We start from the raw sequence: 19125 nt of genomic DNA, 5'->3' as shown, positions 1-19125 counted from the left end.
TTTAGACTCCGGTGGCGAAAAATAGTATACAGGTTGAGATGAAAAAACTGCAACCAATTTCAGACAGAAGCATTTTGTCGAGAATTTTCCAGAAAAAAGTTTTTTTGTGATGGAATTCACGTGTAATAGTGTGATTTCTTTATATTTAGCTGGAAAACCACAAGTGGCTATCGTTAGGGCACTCCAGCATTTAAATGTGAATAAATATTTTGTGTCTCGTATCATCGCTCGTTACCGTGATACTGGTAGCGTAGCCCGACGTCAAGGAAGTGGACCGCAGAAATGGTACGAAAAGTAAAGAAGCGACAGACAAGCAACAGAAAGAAAATAGACTCAAAAGAGCTAAAGAGTTGCTTCGCTTGGCCGAAAGTGGTTAACTGCCGAATTTGGTTTTCTCCGATGAGAAAACATTCATTGTCTAGCAGTTTGTAAACATACAAAATGATCGAGTTTTCTTGCTAAAGAGGTCAGCTGAAAATGTGCACCTTCGGTTGGCCATCGGAACTCAAGCGCCGGCCATGGTGATGGTGTGGGTCGCCATAACAGCCGATGGTTGCTCTCCGCTCGTATTCATCGACCGTGGCATCAGAATAAATGCCGAATATTATCGCGAAAATATTTTGGAGGGTGTATTAAAGCCTTGGGCACGCAAACATTTTGGCCGCAGACCTTGGACATTCCAACAGGACAGGACAGCACCATCGCTCTCAGCATGCGCCACCCAAGAATGGATACAAAATGAGGTTCTCGCTTCATTCCCAGCTCACAATGGCCACCAACATCTCCGGATACCAATCCATTGGACTATTGTGTCTGGAGTATTTTGGAAAGCAAGTTTGGCACTAAAAAATACAAAAGTGTGGATCACCTCAAGCAAGCGCTTCGCCGGGTACCTGCCCCACAAAAAAAAAATATTTGCATAAACTTGTAAGTAAATGTTCTGTAAGTTTTTCTTATCCCAATATTTTTATCCGTATGTACGAACATTTCTACATCTTCCAAAAATTATTACATATGTCATGTAAATTTGAATGAAGTCTTCGATATAGTTCAAATCTGGCAAATTAAAATCGGACTTAGGTCTAATATTAATGGACAACATTGAGCCACACCTTTGGGACCTCCACCATAAAGGATCAACAGTTTGAATAATCATAACACAAACCAAAATATATTTAAATAGACGAACAGTGGTTGAGGGTACACATTAGTCGAAAACCCCAACTGATACATTTTAACTTGTTTTATTAGTCACAGGACACAAGTTTTGCATACATTTCGAAGGAAGAAATTTTTCTTTTTAACTTTTGAAAGTTGGACGTTTTTGGTAAACAAATCTGTTAGCATGAATTACCTTGCATAATTTTGGCAAATGTTTTAGGCTAAAAAATACATTTTTATATATACTCTGCCATGCTAGACAATCTATGGTCCACGTGGAAAAAACAACATCTGGCACCTATCTTCGTTGTAAATATGAGCCCCAGGAACATGTGTGCGTGTGAATGTGCTTGAGAATCAGTGATGATAAACTTTCATTTTCAATATCCCTTTTCTGTTGTATGGTGATAAAAGCACGGGTATATTCAATCACCACAACCACTCGATATAGTGGCGTATACTTTTTAAATAAATGATAATTATGTATACGCCCATCTATGCACCGATTACATTTGATGAAATTGTATGCTTTTGTGGGATCAATTAAAGGGAGGGTATAATAAATTTGTTGTCCCGTATGTAATATCTTGAAATACTCATAAGGGACTCCATAATATGCGTATATTAATGATCAGCGTTAAATTTTATGTCGATTTAGCCATATCCGACGGTCCGTTCGAGTATTGAAATCAGGCATACATGTTTGTTGAAGGATTTGTTTCAATTTCTCAACAAAATCAGCTGTAATTTAGTTCCCAATGGGTAGTAACTCATTGCAAAAAAATATTCAATGTATGTCCACTTCGTGCCATTTGTTCTGCACTAAAGGGTATCTGCAGATTTTCTCTATTTTGAAAATTTGGCCCAAAAATCGAAATATAGTTGACAATATTTCGTTAAAAGTATCGAAAAATATGCAGCTTATGTCAATATGTGGCCCGATAGAGAAAGACTTTCTTATGGCTAAGGACTTAAAATGCCAAACTAAAAACAATTAAATTGGCTGTTGGTCATTTGTTTTAAGAAACTTTTCGACGAATATTAATGTAATAATGTCCAGGAAAAATGGAAGTTTCGTAATTCAGAGCAGTGATTTCTTGGCATTCTTTATGCACTCACCAAATTATTACGTAATCGAGTAGACGATCGTTTGAGTAATCGACTGAGAACATGCGGACAAAAACATGAAGGATTAATAAAAGAGCGTCATTAAATATTAAAAAATAAAATTAATGTTGTAATATTTTTTAGGAAAAAAATGAACAAACAAGAAAAAAGCAGTAAGTTCGGCCGGGCGGAACTTTGAATACCCTCCTCCATTTGGAAAGAGTTAGGCAATTAAAAGAAATTCTGTTAAAATCTTCAAAATACCGAATGTAGCTGTTATAATAGGATCTATACGACGACATGGACCTGCATACGTAACTTTTCTTCTAAGCCATTACAATATTCAAATGCGAAATTTAAAAAAAAATCCGGTAAATAATGTAGTTAAAATCATCAAAATACCGAATATCGGGAGGAACAGTTATATGGAGTCTATATGAAAACTTGGGCTTATAAACGGAATGACAACGTTAATATACCCTCTATAGTATGGTGGAGGGTATAAAAACTGCAACCAACTTCAGACTGCTGTCATTTCTAAGCCAATCGTCCGACAGCTGTTAAAATTATTCCAGTGACAGCTCATTATATTTTTTACAAGCGTACAAAAGCATTTTTGGTGAGAATTTTCCAGAAAAAAAAGTTATTGGTGATGGAATTCAAGCGCGATAGTGTGATTTCTTTATAATTGGGTGGAAAACCACAAATAGCTTTCGTTGGAACACTCCAGTATTTAAATGTGAATAAATCTATTTTGTCTCGTACCGTTAAATGGTTCGTGAGCTGAATATATCGCAACATTCCATTCGGCAAATATTGAAAAATGAGCTCAGGGTAAAGCCAATGTAATTCCAAAAAGTGCAAGTACTTACACCGCAAGGGAAAGAAAATAGACTCAAATAGCTTCGCTTGACCGAAAATGGTGAAATGCCGAATTTGGTTTTCTCCCATGAGAAAACATTCGTTGTCCATCAGTTTGTAAACAAACAAAATGATCGTTTTTATTTGCCAAAGAGGTCAGCTGAAAATGTGCCCCTTCGGTTTGCCACTAGAACTTAAGCGCCGGCCATGGTGATGGTGTGGGCCGCCATAACAGCCGTATTAATGGACCGTGGCATCAGAAAAAATGCCGAATATTATCGCGAAAATATTTTGGAGGGCGTATTAATGCCTTGGGCACGCAAACATTTTGGCCGCAGAACTTGGACATTCCAACAGGACTCAGCCCCATCGCAATCAGCACACAAGAATGGTTACAAAATGAGGTTCCTCGCTTCATTTCCAGCGCACAATGCCCATCAAAATCTCCGGATACCAATCCGTTGGACTATTGTGTCTGGAGTATTTTGGAAAGCAAGGTTGGCACTAAAAAATAATAAAGTGTCGATCACATCAAGCAAGCGCTTCGCCGGGAATGGGCCAAAATACCGCAGAGCAACATTCGGGCAGCGTGTGACGGTTTCATTACCTGTTTGAAGGCCATACATCGAGGCAAAGGTGACCAATTGGAACAAATTTTTTGCGTTTATTCAATAAAATTAAAAAAAAACTGTAAAATTGTGGTGTTTGACTTTGTTGCAGTTTCTTTTATCTCACCCTTTATATTTGATGAAATGTACTTTTGCTCATAATCACGCTTTTCTCTCAGCAAATAACAACCAGGCGCGAAGAAATATGAACTGCGGAATATATATCCAGCATTTTTATTTTTAAATTATTTTACGTGCTGACACATTTGTTTTTGTTTTTAGATGCTTCTGTTAATTTTGTTATTTAATAACAACAAAATATTGTGACACTTTTTCGATCAACGTTTTTGTTGGCTTATTTCCAATTGCTTTCAAGAGCCATTTCTAGAGGGGATTTTTAAAATATATTTTGATATATGTACATACATAAACATGACGGGACTTTACGTAGATAAATTATTATTATAATCAACAATGAAAATAGTTTATTAACAACCAACATCAAATAAATATCATAGGAGATTAATAAAATTACTTACGTCTGAAGGAAAGTATTTTTGAGCGCTGAGATAAGAACATTTAACCCAAAATTCTGGAGCAAAGTGGACAATAAAATTCGTTCCCCTCTTGTAACTTCACCCCAAAGGCTTAATATTTTAATTTATAAGAGCTTTGCTTTTCAAAATACGCTATTATTTCAAGGCTGTCGGCAAAACGTTTACACAGCAAAAATTTCCATTACGAAATAATGGGTTTGCTAACCGAATTTAGGCAATCGTAAGTACTTAAAAATCAACGTACTCACCCATCTAAATTTGAAGTCGAATTGAAATTCCAAATCGAATTGATTTTTTTAACTCAAATCGAACTCCTCAAAATCAAAAACACCTCTCGCCTTAGAACATTTTCCTCGCAATAGTACTTTTCATCTCTGATGAAAATATTACAGGCATAGTTTGGGTACATCTATGTGTGTGTGTGTGTGTGTACAACGAGCACACCCCCAAATACCAACACAGACACATCTGTTCAGTCCTCTTCGCAATTACAGCATCACTTTTACCCGACATCAGCTATTGGTGTTGATGGGGAGAATTTTCTCTAGGTTTTGTGACATTTGCTGTTTTAACTTTTAGTGTCGTAGCAAAAATCGCACAGAACGGTTCGTTGCACAAAGATAGCGGAATAAAATAAATAATTTTTAGAAAAAGTATTCTCACACAAAATTTAAACATAATTTGTGAAAATAAAATGTAAGAAATTTTTAAATTTAAATAAAAGATTATACAAATAAAAATATATTTCAATTTCTGTTGAGAAATAAGCTGATGCGTTTCTTATATCACGCTATTAACACTTGTTGTTTAGTGAACAAAAAAGACATGAGAGTATCTGAATTGTGTGCGTGTATGCGTTTATGCTAATTCATATGCAAAACGTATGGACATTTTTTATGTACCTATTTCGCGGTTGATGACATTTTCTAATTGTCCTTTGAAGTTTTTGTTGTCGCTGTTGTCGTTTTGCAGTAATTTATTTGAGTGCAATTGAATATGCTCTGGACCATAAACTTTAAAAGTCATTTTAGTTAATGGTTTTATATTTTGAAGTGGTCATTATAATGACATTTCATAAAGAAGAGTACAACTAAAATTGGAGCAGAAGAAAGCAGAAGCACCATCACAACTAAATATTATCACTTAAGACATCCTTTGGATAACGAGAGTAGTAAGACAGTTGTTGCAACAACAATACACTTGTTGAAGAGCAAAACTGTATTATTTATAGTATTGCTCATACCCATACACACACACACACACCTATAAAAGTCATCACGTATTAAATATTTGTATGAGTATGTATTGGTATGCAATAACCCTAAGAAATGAATGCCGACGATGCCAAGACATGGCGACAGGTGGTTGTTTTATCTTTTATGTGTCTTATTCTTGTTTGAGTGTGAGTGTTCGAGTTGTATGTCGTCGTCGTTCACCAGCTCTTTGAAGGATCCCAAAGAGGCTGTTGATTGCTAATTGTTTTGAGAAGTGTGCTTAAGAACTTGTAATTGAACGATTACGGCAATGTAATATACATATATATGTTCATAAATTAATGTATTTTGAATGGGTTGGTATGTGTATATGTACATAGATAAGGAAATTATAATTTGATAAGACCTTTTTAACTGCTATTGCATATTTCAAAATTAACTTTTGAGGGATTTTCATTTTATGAACAAAAATTATAATATAAATTCAATAATAGGTTTTTATATATATAGAGGGGTACATCATTTGATACGCCAAAATTCGACTTATCGAAATAGCGGTTATTGACCTTAGGATACTTATAGTCAATCTAGCTATGTCCATCTGTTTATATAGTCGGCCTGGTATTTACTATTTTGTCGAAGGGAGTATACTTGATTAATCGTAATACTTTTACCAAACTTAGGTCAAGTTTGCAGATGGACAGCAACAGACCACTCCTTCTGGTACTTCCTTTCTACAAAAAATATGTTCACACTGTGAACACTTATGGTCAATTATTTTCGGTGAATAATGTAGCTTGAATCACCAATATACCGTAAATAGGCAGGTACCATTATATGGGGGCTATACCAAAACGTGGGTCTACATGACCCATTTTCAATACCAAAAGTCCTGCAGATATAATAGATATTTGAGTAAAATTTTATCAACATACTTTACTTCTACGGCCAATGAAACCGTCACCCGCTGCCCGAATGTTGGTCTGCGACATTTTGGCCCATTCCCGGCGAAGCGCTTGCTTGAGGTGACACTTTGGTATTTTTTAGTGCCAACCTTGCTTTCCAAAATACTCCAGGCACAATAGTTCAACGGATTGGTATCCGGAGATTTTGGTGGTCATTGTGCGCTGGAAATGAAGCGAGGAACCTCTTTTTGTAACCATTCTTGGGTGGCGCCTGCTGAGTGCGATGGTGCTGAGTCCAGTTGTAATGTCCAAGGTCTGCGGCCAAAATGTTTGCGTGCCCAAGACTTTAATACACCCTCCAGAATAATATGCGGCATTTATTCTGATGCCACGGTCGATTAATTCGAGCGGAGAGTGACCATATGGCGACCCACGCCATCACCATGGCCGGCGCTTGAGTTCTGGTGGCCAACCGAAGGTGCACATCTTCAGCTAACCTCTTTGGCAAGTAAACACGATCATTTTGTTTGTTTATAAACTGCTGGACAACGAATGTTTTCTCGTCGGAGAAAACCAAATTCGGCAGTTCACCACTTACGGCCAAACGAAGCAACTCTTTAGATCTTTTGAGTCTATTTTCTCTCTGCTGCGGTGTAAGTTCTTGTACTTTTTTGAAATTTCAATGGCTTTACCCCGAGCTTATTATTCAATATTTGCAGAATGGAATATTGCGATATGTTCAGCTCACGAGTCATTTTTCGGCCACTGCGACGCGGGCTTTGATCAAGTCGCTCCTTTACATTTCGAACTATTTCTGCTGATGTTGCTGTCTTCTTGTGTCCACTTCCTTGACGTCGAGCTATGCTACCAGTATCACGGTAAGGAGCGATGGTACGAGACACAAAATATTTATTCACATTTAAATGCTGGAGTGCTCTCACGATTGTGGGTTTCCAGCCAAATATAAGGAAATCACACTATCACGCTTGAATTTCTTCACGAATAAGTTTTTTTCTGGGAAATTCTCACTAAAATGCTTTTGTTAACAATATAATGAGCTGTCACTGGAACATGACAGCAGTCTGAAGTTGCTTGCAGTTTTTTCATCTTACGCTCAACTTTCCTAATGATGAAGGGTATTTAAAATTCAGCTCGGTCGAATAAAACATTTTTTTATTTTTTTTTTTATAATCATCTCTGTATAAAATATAGAAAAATTAATATTTTAACTTAATTGTTAGTTCAACAAAAATATACAAAATTAACAAAAACGATGTATTGATGCTATTATTAATTTAATCAATATAATGTCAACAACGACTGAAAAAGCATAACCGCGCGCCATTTTCAAATCACGTGCGAGTGCCATAAACCTGTCTTTTTTCGTTCACATTTAGATGATCGTTGCAATATCACATTGTTTTTTAAGCCATACCAAGTTTAATTAGAACTTTAACAATATCTCTTGCCTCAATTGATTTCTTATAAATCTTTTCTAAGCCTGAGGAATGTCTGTGACAAATGAAAAGATTTCCTAAAAAGACGAATTTTTAAGACGGCCCTCGGAAATTAATTGTATATCATCGCCAGTTTTATCGGACATCTCTAATTGTATACTTTAAGTTAAAATTGACAACGATGAGAAAAATCTCCCCAAACAACAAAAGAAACAGCCGAATATGTAAATCAGATTAATTTCAAAAAAGTATGTAATTCTGGCCATGTTCATAACTATGTTTATGGAGTCATTGTCTGTCTGGAAAATTGATTTAATTGCCAAATCCCTCTACACTATGCCATACTTCTAAAGAGCTTTTGCCAAATGCTCAAACGTCGACGGCAACAACAACAGCAACACTGTATCATCATTATTATTATCATTATTATTGTTATTAATTGACTAATTTATTAGGCAATTCTATTTCATTTTCTGTGTTGTTTGCTTTCCAAATCGCTTGTTTACAAACACAAACCATTATTAATTGGTTTCTAACATTCGGGCAATAATTCTTATACAATTTACAATAAATGTCGGACATTATGGAGGATAGAGTGAGATATGGATGTATGGCCTGCAATGTGGAATAAGAGGCATATGATGCTGTGCCGTCTTCGGCTGCTGACCAACGGCCTAAAATGTAACGATAATTGATTTAAACGACATTTTTCTATTTGTCCACATGTCGGCCACCATCCTTTCATATGTTAATTGAGGTGAGGTGGAAGTGATGCGGTGGCCGAGTGTTAATTGTATTTTTATTACATGACATAAATTAAATTCGTCGCATGGGAAATTGTTTTTTTTTTTTCAAGAAATGGAACAGTTTATATATTTGTGGAAAGTGGAAAAGCATTTCAATAAGCGGAGGTGAAAATTCACTTGATTTAGATTAAAATTGTCATATCCATTACTTATACTTCAAATAAATCCTCTTAAAGTAAGTTAACCCTACAATAAGCTCTAACATAAACATGACATTAGATATAAGGGTGTAGGATTAGACATTGTTTGCTTTTATACCGACCAACAAGTAAAAAGCATTGAGTTCGCCGGGCCGAACTTCAAATACCCTCCACCATGTGGTAAAGAAAACATTTTTATACAAAAGTATCTGGATTTAAATGTTGTCCACTTTAAACTAAAAACTCCAGTAAGATCGGTAGGAAAATGGTTGGAGCCGTTATATGGGGCTATTCTAGAACGGGAGTCTATATATATAATTTTATACTACAACGATTGTAATCTATTGCGAGTCTTAAATACCAAATTTTACATAATTTCGTGGATAAATGTGACCAGTACCAATATGGACGTTTGGACGCCGTTTGTAGAACCCATTACGAAATACCAAATTACACACAAATCTATTAGAAAATATGGCTTAAATCGTCAAAATGCCGAATATTCAATGGAACCGTTATATGTGCGCTATAGGAAAACGTAGACCTAGATATTCAATTTTCTGCCACCGGATCTAGAACCCAAATCCAAACCCAATCCGTAGAAAAATGTGGCTAAAACCATCAAAATACCGAATATTGGGAGGTATCGTTAAACGGGGGCTGTACGAAAACGTGCACCTATATGTACAATGTTCCTCCATGGGAGCTAGAACCCATTACGAACTACAAATAGCAAAATTGAAACAATTCCGGTGAATAATGTCGCTAAAAACATCAAAATACCGAATATCGGGAGGTGCCGTTATATGGGGGTTATAACATGGCCCGTTTTCAATACCAAAAGTCCTGCAGATATAATATAGATTTGAGTAAAATTGTATCAACCTACATCATTTCGTTCGGAAGCTAGAGTGATTCCCATAGACGGACAGACCGACGGACATCGCTAAATCGACATAGAATGGGTGATATTAGCCATTTGGTGCACAATAAACCTTATATCGGATAAAGATATTGTGGGAGCTGTATCCTAATCTGAACCTGTCTCCATAAAATTAGGTTGAGGTATTTCCAAGTAGTATCTGATGTCCGGTACCAAATATCATTCTTGCGGAGTGCATGTTACGCATATGAGGGACTTAAACCCCCAAATCGGATGAAACATATATATGGGAGCTATAGCATAAATGAACCGATTTTCTCCAAATTTAATGGACTTGCTTCCAGACTTAATTCGGTGGCCATTTGGACTTATATTGATCATTTGATGCACAACTAACCCGATATCGATTTAAGATATATGAAAGCTATATCTAAATCTGATCCGATTTTCACTGATTTTATTAGGGTTCATCCTTGGGCCAAATTTTGTTTGGAAAATTTCATCTCAATCGCATAATAAATGCGACGTGCATTTTCTTCACAATAATTTACCACTAGGTGGTGTAGGGTATAAAAAGTGAGTGGAGAATAGAATCCTTTTGTAAGGTTTTTTTTTTTCCAAAACTTAAAAATGTATTCCATACAAAAGAATTTGAAAATTTTTCAAAATTATGCTTCGTAAAACTACAGAAGTTGAGAATACATAAAATGTAGGGAGAGCGTATTACCAAAATCTAACTAAGTCAACCTAAAACTCCTTTGTTCATCTACGAAGAAGCCAGCTGATGACTTAAGCCAGTCAAAAAGGCGTTTTATATATTCTCACCTTGAGGATATATACGCTTTCTGAAGCTGAGAATACATAAAAGGCATTTTTAGTTGGTTAAAGTCATCGACTGGCTTTTCCGCAAAGGAACAAAGGAGTTTTAGGTTTACTTAGCTCAATTTCGACCCAATGTTTATTCTTGTGCTACCTTCGCTCCTTTGTTCTTTTACGAAGAAGCTAGCCGATGACTTAAGCCAGTCAAAAAAGCGCTTTAGGGTGGGAATACATATAGCGCTTATTTGGCTGGCTTTAATCATCGGCTGGCTTATAAGTAGAGGAACAAAGGTCTTTTAAGTTGGCTTAGTTCGATTTTGGCCCTAGGCTCTTTTGTTCATTTCCAAAAAAAGCCCGCTGATGACTTAAGCCAGCCAAATAAGCGCTTTATGTATTCCCAACTTTATATATTCTAACCTTGAGAATTATTCAAAATTATGTACAACAAGTTGTTTTCATTTATTTGATATTTCTTTTTATTTAAAAATAAATGAAATATCTGGATTTTGTTTCAAAAATATGATCAAATCCAAATGATTTATTTTTTGCGCTTTTTATTCAAATTGTTGCATCTGATTTTGAATAATTTTGATAGAAAACGGGCATAGCATTAGGGAGGTATTTTGATAGATTTACGAAGCTATTCTACCTTCTTATTGAAACATGATTGAGACATGAACTTAAAGCCATACAAAAAGTTAAACCAAATCATTTTCATAAAATAGTTTTGTTCACTTGACAACACTGCTGCTATACAATGCAATCACAATTTCCCTACCGATTCCCGCTCTATCGTATACGTAATAGGTTATTGTGCACACATATTACGTATACGTGAACAATAAGCGCTAAATCTGGACACGCCAAAATGTCGTAAAACTAAATACAAATTTAAACACCTATTTACAAATATTAGAAATAATTAAAAATTTGTTGTGGCTGTTTGCTTCTCGGTGACAATGAACTTCAGAACTTTTTATGGTCTGAGTATTTGTAGTTTAACAAAAATTAAAAATTTGTTTAGGAAAACAACGGGGAAATCCTTACCACTAAAATGCATCCAAGTAGGAATGTTGGAAAGTTCTCATTTTTTAAAAGTTGTTTTTATTGTTAACTGTAGGCCTCTTCTGTAACTATTAATTAAATTTACTCATTGTTTATTTTACAAAAAAATCATTTGCTTTGTTGTTTTTTACATAATATAAGGAATTATAAGAACTTTTTAATTGATAAAAGTTAGAGAATAGGCCTACTGTTAAATTATATTAATTCTTAATAACTTAATTTCAGATTAAGGTCAATTAAAAAATCAGTGCTTTAATTTATAATTTATTTGTTTTTACTTTCAAAATTTTCGAATGTCAGAATTTTATAAAGGAATACAGGTAGATACATCAAAGCTTTTGAAACTTCCAACAACCGTAGACTTCCAACAACTCAAAAACATTTTGCTTTTCTCAGTATCCGACATCTGTATGCACCCATTCGCTTTGAAAACAAATAAAAAATCTATAAGTTTGGGCCGAACTTTGAATACCCTCCACCATGTGGAATCTTAAAACTACCGAATATACCCGTTATATTAAAGTCTATACGATGACGTGGACCTGCATAGGCAACTTTTGTCATAAGCCATTACAATATTGTTGTTATAGCTATACAAAAACAGGGACCTGCACAGACAATTTTCTGTCATAGGCTGTACGAACTTTAATTACCAAATTGGAAACAATTCCGGTGAATAATATCGCTAAAATCATCAAAATACCGAATATCAGGAGGTACCGTTATATGGGGGTTATACCAAAACGGACCTACATGTCCATTTTCAATACCAAAAATCCTGCAGACATAATATACATTTGAGTAAAATTCTATCAACCTACTTGATTTCGTTCGGAAGAGATTTCCACAGACGGATAGACGGACACACGGACGGACATCGCTAAATCGACATAGAATTTTATGCTGATCAAGAATATAAATACTTTGTTGGGTCTAAAATGTATATTTCCAAGGGTTACAAACGGAAACTTAATATACCCTCCATACTATGGTGGAGGGTATAAAAAGTAGGAGTTTATAGAGAATCAAGGTTTATTTTCATAAAATTGAGAGAATAAGAGGGATTTATATCAGGGAGACAGAGAGAGAAAGTGATTAAGTAAGAAAGATATTTACAATAAAATTAAGAAAAAAAATGTATACATGTAAGTGTGAATGCCATAAAAAGAGGCCACGCTACCCTCCGTTTATTGCAGTGAAAAACGTCGCTGTCTAGACAAACCAGGGTATTTTTAGTCAAATTACCTCCAGAGTATTTTTAGGTCAATTGACTAATTACGTACATATTGGGCTCGAGTTACCGATGCTCTGTCAAACCTACCCAATTAACTCCAGAAAATCTTTGTCCACAACCTATCAAATTTGATGAATTTTCAAACCTGCAGATAAAAGCAGAAGACGATTAGAAGATCATTGAATTTCAAATATATATAGATGCCACAACAAACAAATATAAATCATATTTAAGCCTTGCCGAAGCCGTAATATGTACTCTATAAAAATTATATTCGTTAGTAGTAGCAAGCAAAAGTATATCAGTAGCAAGCATATGATATACTTTTCACAAAGTCCCAACACAAACTTGCTGGAATCCTTGCACCTTATTATACCCTACAACACTATGTGTTGGGGTATTATAAGTTTGATTGGGCCAAAAATTATGTAACACCTCGAAATATTTGTTTCCCACATAGGAAAGTATATATTGATCTTCCTATTTCGCCGAGCTGAGTCGATCTAACTATGTATGTCCGTCCGTCCGTCTGTCCGTCTGACATGTTAATTTGTAATCACTCTACAGGTCGCAATTATTGTCCGATCTTCACGAAATTCAGAATGAAGGTGGGAATAGAGTCAGAATATAACCCCATTTCTTTTGGAGATGATCGCATAATATTTAAAGGGTTGAAATGGACCAAAAACTGAAAAAATTCCTGATTTTGCAGTTGCTCTACAGGTCGCAATTATAGACCAATAGACGCGGAAGTTAGCATGGGGCTAGAGCTTAGGTCTGGGCAGAAGTCTTCCAATTTTGATCGTCATCGTGTAATATTTAGTGGATGAAAAAGCCTGCGACATTTGAGTTAAATAAAATCAAATTTTCCATTAAACCGCGAATATTTTTAATCCCGGTGAAATCACAAATAGACAAACAGGTCAATCCTGACTGTTATGTAGATGCCAATAGTAAATATTTCGGGTACATATAGCGAAATATACACAATGTGTGTATACAAAGGAAGGGGATGTTAGTTAGAATGTTTATATCTCAAGAATGGCTGGACAGTTTTTTACAAATTTTGTCAATCCAGAATGCCCTCATGGCATAAAAGGATAAAATCTAAAAAAACGCATAAAAAGACTCCTGTAATGTAGTTAATATAGATTTTTTAGTATTTTGTGACATATTTTTATTTTTTCATATTTTTTATCGCATGCGATTTTCAATTTGACTTATAATATTAAAGTGTATATCTTGTAATATTTTTTCACCTTACAACACAGGTTGGGGATATTGTATATATATATTGTAATTATCAGATCCTCACGAAAAGGGTAGGGTTAGGCTCAGAATGGCTAGGCCTATTGTTTTCAAAGATGTCCGCAGAATATTTTTAGGAGTTGAAATTGACCAACAAAACATGTTCCTGATTTTGCAGCCGTTATAATACAAATAGTAACCAAACGATACAAAATCTCGCATGAAGTTAAAGTTAAGGACTCTGGGTAGAATGGACCACTACTTTGTGTAAATAATACCAGCATTACTTACAGGCGATATCTGACGATAGCCAAATATCGTAGACAAGAAAATCATATAGATGAGTCCAAATTTGGAGATCCAGAGGGGCCTCTTGCTTTTGGAGATGGTTCAAATGACCCAAAAACAGAAAAAAATCCTGATACACAATTGAAGCCATTCGACATGCCTGGGAAGAGCGATAAGGACAACTAACAACACGACATAATTCGTAAATATTGGGCAAACGTCCTGTTCAAAATGATAAGGGTAATATCTGCGTGACATAGTTTCAAAACCGAAATCTTCCAAAATGGATTAGGACATAAGAGGGCTTCTAACATGTTGTAGTGTTGTAGGGTATCACATGGTCGGCCTCGCACGACTATAGCCTTTGCTTACTTGTTTTTATTATTTTTGATACTTTTTCAAATTCATGGTAGAATCAAGGGGGTAAAGTCATGAAAACATATGTTTACAACATATTATTTGACGTAGAGCGTCAAAATGTAGCAAAACAATTTGTATTGTGTCTAGGATGGTTGGTATTGCAAATGAGATATATTGGTTTACGTTTTGGTATAGTACCCATATAACGGTACCTTCCGTTATTCGGTATTTTTATGACTTTTGCCACATTTCTTCGCGGATTTGTCTAAAAATTGGTATTTGTTGGTCAAAATGGGTTCTAGCTCCGGTGGCGAAACATTGCATGTATAGGTCCACACTTTGGTATAGCTCCCATATAACGGTACCCCCCAATATTCGGTATTTTGATGGCACATTTCCCACAAATATGTCTAAAAATTGGTATTTGTGGGTCATAATGGGCTCTAATGTTTCCTTTATCCTAAGGTGGAAGATATTAAAAGTTTGACTCGGCCGAAATTAATGTTTTTTACTTGTTTATGTAGAGAATTGTGACAAGGTAAATTACAGACCAGTAAAGAAAGTCTTAAAGTCGAACGGGGCCGACTTTATGATACCCTACACCACTTTGCTAATTTAGTAGAACTGCGCATAACAATTAAAAGTTTTTATGGGAGAATTTAATCATATACGCTATGATTATAATTATAATTTAAAGTTGAGAGGACTAAATATGCCGAAGCATTTGTATCTTTTAAATTCGGACTTGTATTGCCCATTTGGTGCACAATTAATTGGAAATCGGATAAAAATATATATGGGAGCTATATCCGAATCGGAACCGATCTCGATAAAATTTGGCAAAGATATTTCTGAGCTGTATTTGATATATTTCCCTGCATATCGTTTTTACGGAGCGCATATTACGGCTGTGGGTAACAAATATGACAAATCGGATGAAGAGTATATATGAGAGCTATAGCTATATCTGAACCGATCTTCAACAAATTTGACATACTAGCTTCTATACTCAATTCGGTCGAAAGTGCCAAATTTCATCCAATTTGGGCAAATATTAGACGTTTGGTGCACAATCAAAGTTAAATCGGACGAAGTTATATATAGGAACTATATCCAAATCTGAACTGATTTCGATAAACTTAAGCAAATGTATTTCTGAGCTGTATTTGATATATTTCCCCAAATATTGTTGTTACAGAGTGCATATTACGGCTGCGGAGGACAAAAATAACAAATCGGATGAACTATATATATGGGAGCTATAGCTATATCTGAACCGATTTCGATCAAATTTAGCATACATATTTTCAGATCCAATCTGATCGTACGTGCAAAATTCCATACTATTCGAACTGATATTACACATTTGGTGCACAATAAAAGGCAAATCGGACGAAGATATATATGGGAGCTATATCTAAATTTTGACCGATTATCTTCAATTTCAATAGGATTCGTCCTTGAGCCAAACAAATGATTTGTGCAAAATATCATCTGGTTAGGGCAATAAATGCGAACTGTACTTTGTTTACAAAAATACATGGACAGACGGACAGACGGACGGACGGACGGACGGACGGACGGACATGCATAAATCGACTCAGAATGTGATTCTATGTAGATCATCAAAAGGAACTATTGGTCTATCTCGTTTCCTTTTGCCTGTTATAAACAAATGCACAAAGACATAATACCCTGACCACCTTGTGGTGTAGAGTATAAAAATGCAGAGATGCTTTTTTGAAATAACCTTACCTCCTTAATTTTACCATGTTTAACTTTCCAAAACAATTTATTTGTTTTTGAGCCATAATTCCCATCCATTTTTTATACTCTCCACCCATGGTACAATAAAAAGGTAAGGTAGAGCTACCAGCTGATTACCATTTTTTTCTAAGTGTGCCCGACTTCTGCCTATTTTGTGTATGTATATATTGTTTTGAAAAATAGAAATAGAATATTTTCAAAATCAATGATTAGAAGACGCGTAAATTGCGAGACGCGCACTAGCTATTCGCTAGTGTTGCTTTGGAATTGAAGATAGAACTGTTTAGATCATGTTTTTCATAGAAAATCCAGGCATTTCATTCACTTTTCCTGCTCTTTAACTGATTTTAAAAATGAAGAAAAATATTTAATAAATGGAAATAACTTGCTGCATGCAAATTTGACAGAAAGCGGGCATAGCCTCAGGGCTGTATTTCTGTTATTTTACGAAGCTGTTCTACCTCCTTATTGTACCATGCTCTCCACCATTCTATGGAGGGTATATTAACTTTGTCATTCCGTTTGTAACTCCTCGAAATACTCATAAGTATATATACTGGATCAGCGTAAAAATTCTAAGACGATCTAGCGATGTCCGTCTGTCTGTTGCAATCACGCTCTCTTTCGAACGAATTGAGATAGAAGGCTAAAATTTAGCATACATGCATAGTTTACCAGTAGACAGGTTAAGTTCGTAAATGGGCCATGTCGGTCCACGATTTCGTATAGCCCCATATAACGTAACGACATTAGCGACATTATTTACCGGAATTATTTCAAAATTCGTATTGGAAGATCTTAATGTGTAATACAAGCTATGGCAATTGCGTATGCAGGTTCACGATACTACAGCCTATGACAAAAACTTTCGTAATCAGATCCACGTCTTCGTATAGTTTCCTTATAAAGGTTTTCATTTAAGTGGAAGTTTTCGAAATTTTTTAAAATTTTTCAAGATCCTTTCAAATGGTGGAGGGTATTTAAATTTTGGCCTGGCCGAACTTAGCTCTTTTCTTTAGCTTGTTAATCATTGTCCTGCGTTTACAAAAGACTAGTCAATAGAGATGATATATTAATAGTCAAAATACAATTGGAAATCGTGAATGAAAAGTATTTTTTTTTTTTTATTTTGCATCTTTCTGCTTCTTTCATTTTTGCGCTCCAAAATGCAATTATTGAAATGCTCAATTGTGTTATTCTTTCTCTTTTAGAAACATAAATAACGTTTTAAACTATCCATTCGTAATTTGGGAACAACGTTTAAAATGGAATACAAACTAATAACGGAAGACCGTTATGATGACGTAATACGACATTTGAGGGATAACTTTTTTGCCGATGAGCCATTGAACAAAGCAGCTGGCCTTTGTCGACGTGGTTATGGTCATCGCGACTTGGAACATCACAGTTTGGAAACGCTGGAAGATAATTTAAGTCTGATGGCTGTTACAGAAAGCAATGAGGTAATAACTATCTCAGCTTTGATTTAAACTATTACCACTTTGACTTACAAAGTAGTTTTTATAGATTGCAGGTGTCATTTTGAATGGTATTTTACATCCTGGTGATATAGAGACTTCCCAAAAGAAATTGGAACTTAACGATGATGAGAAATTTAAGAAAATATTTCGACTTTTATACACAATAAACTTAAAGGATGACATTTTTCAAAAATTCCATGTGGACAAGGCATTTGATGTACGTATACTATCAGTGGATAGCCAGTATCGGGGCCAGGGTATAGCCAAACATTTGGTAAGGCACAGTCAAGATATAGCCAAGGAATGTGGATTTAAAGTAAGCTGTTTTTTGTTTGCAATTCTTCAAGAGTATAATTATATTTGTTTAATTTTTTTTCCAAATAGGTCATGAAAGCAGATGCCACCGGAATATTTTCTCAGAAAATTCTTAAATCAAATGGATTTGAAGTTCTACTGGAACAGTATTACAATAAATATGTTGATGAGTTTGGTCAACCGATATTGAATGTGGAGTCGCCTCACATCAAACTGCAGTTACTTTATAAAGTGTTGGAGTAAACGATGTTTTTTTGAATTTGAACCAAATAAAACGCATTTTAGTTTGTATGTATGTTTCCTATGTGAAGACAAATCCCAAATGGCCAAAAAACGCTACTATTTTATACTTTAAAGAAAATTCGAGCAAAAAAAATATATATTTATATACACAAATCGTATATAATAAGACCAATATTAAAACTTAAAAAATAACCAACGTCCATAACCACAACAAAAAAAACGTGTTTTTTAGTTTTAAGACAATAATTCGTATAGAAACAAGAATAACAATCAAATATTAACAAAATACAATAAATGTGTACTTATTTAAGAAAACAAAAACGAAAAGTTTAAGATCAAAAATAAAATTATACCAAAGAAATATTATAACTATTATACATTTAATATATAAATTATATGAAATACACATAAACAAAGTAAAAGTAAAAAAGGAATTTACTTAAATATAAATGTGAGTTAATACGTTATTGAACTATGCTATAAGAATATTTTGTATGTATGTACGTGTTTTAGAAAAAATATATATTCAAATGATGAAATTTATTCAAATAAAATTTAATCGAAAATAAAACATGTAAAGTAGTATCAGTCGGGTTTGCCGGCCGT

At 34.9% G+C, this 19125-nt stretch overlaps 1 protein-coding gene across 1 annotated transcript; it reads left to right on the top strand.

Annotated features, from left to right (window-relative positions):
- Nucleotides 1-4877: 4877 nt before the first annotated feature.
- LOC101901185 (arylalkylamine N-acetyltransferase 1) lies at nucleotides 4878-19024 on the top strand. The gene is made up of 4 exons (XM_005180418.4): nucleotides 4878-4990; nucleotides 17692-17943; nucleotides 18008-18277; nucleotides 18346-19024. The coding sequence occupies exons 2-4, from the start codon at nucleotides 17746-17748 to the stop codon at nucleotides 18517-18519; spliced, it is 642 nt and encodes a 213-aa protein (XP_005180475.1). The 5' UTR covers nucleotides 4878-4990; nucleotides 17692-17745; the 3' UTR covers nucleotides 18520-19024.
- Nucleotides 19025-19125: the final 101 nt, after the last annotated feature.

Source organism: Musca domestica, unplaced genomic scaffold, assembly GCF_030504385.1.
Source record: "Musca domestica strain aabys unplaced genomic scaffold, Musca_domestica.polishedcontigs.V.1.1 13, whole genome shotgun sequence".
NCBI lineage: Eukaryota > Metazoa > Arthropoda > Insecta > Diptera > Muscidae > Musca > Musca domestica.
Note: the sequence above shows the minus strand (reverse complement) of the source record. Positions and strands in the feature narration are given on the sequence as shown.

What these genes read in the sequence shown, in the direction of transcription:
- LOC101901185 (XM_005180418.4), top strand. Translation starts at nt 17,746, where the DNA reads ATGGAATACAAACTAATAACGGAAGACCGTTATGATGACGTAATACGA. An exon ending in CTGTTACAGAAAGCAATGAG is followed by an intron (nt 17,944 to 18,007) that starts GTAATAACTATC and finishes TAGTTTTTATAG; the next exon opens with ATTGCAGGTGTCATTTTGAA. An exon ending in CCAAGGAATGTGGATTTAAA is followed by an intron (nt 18,278 to 18,345) that starts GTAAGCTGTTTT and finishes TTTTCCAAATAG; the next exon opens with GTCATGAAAGCAGATGCCAC.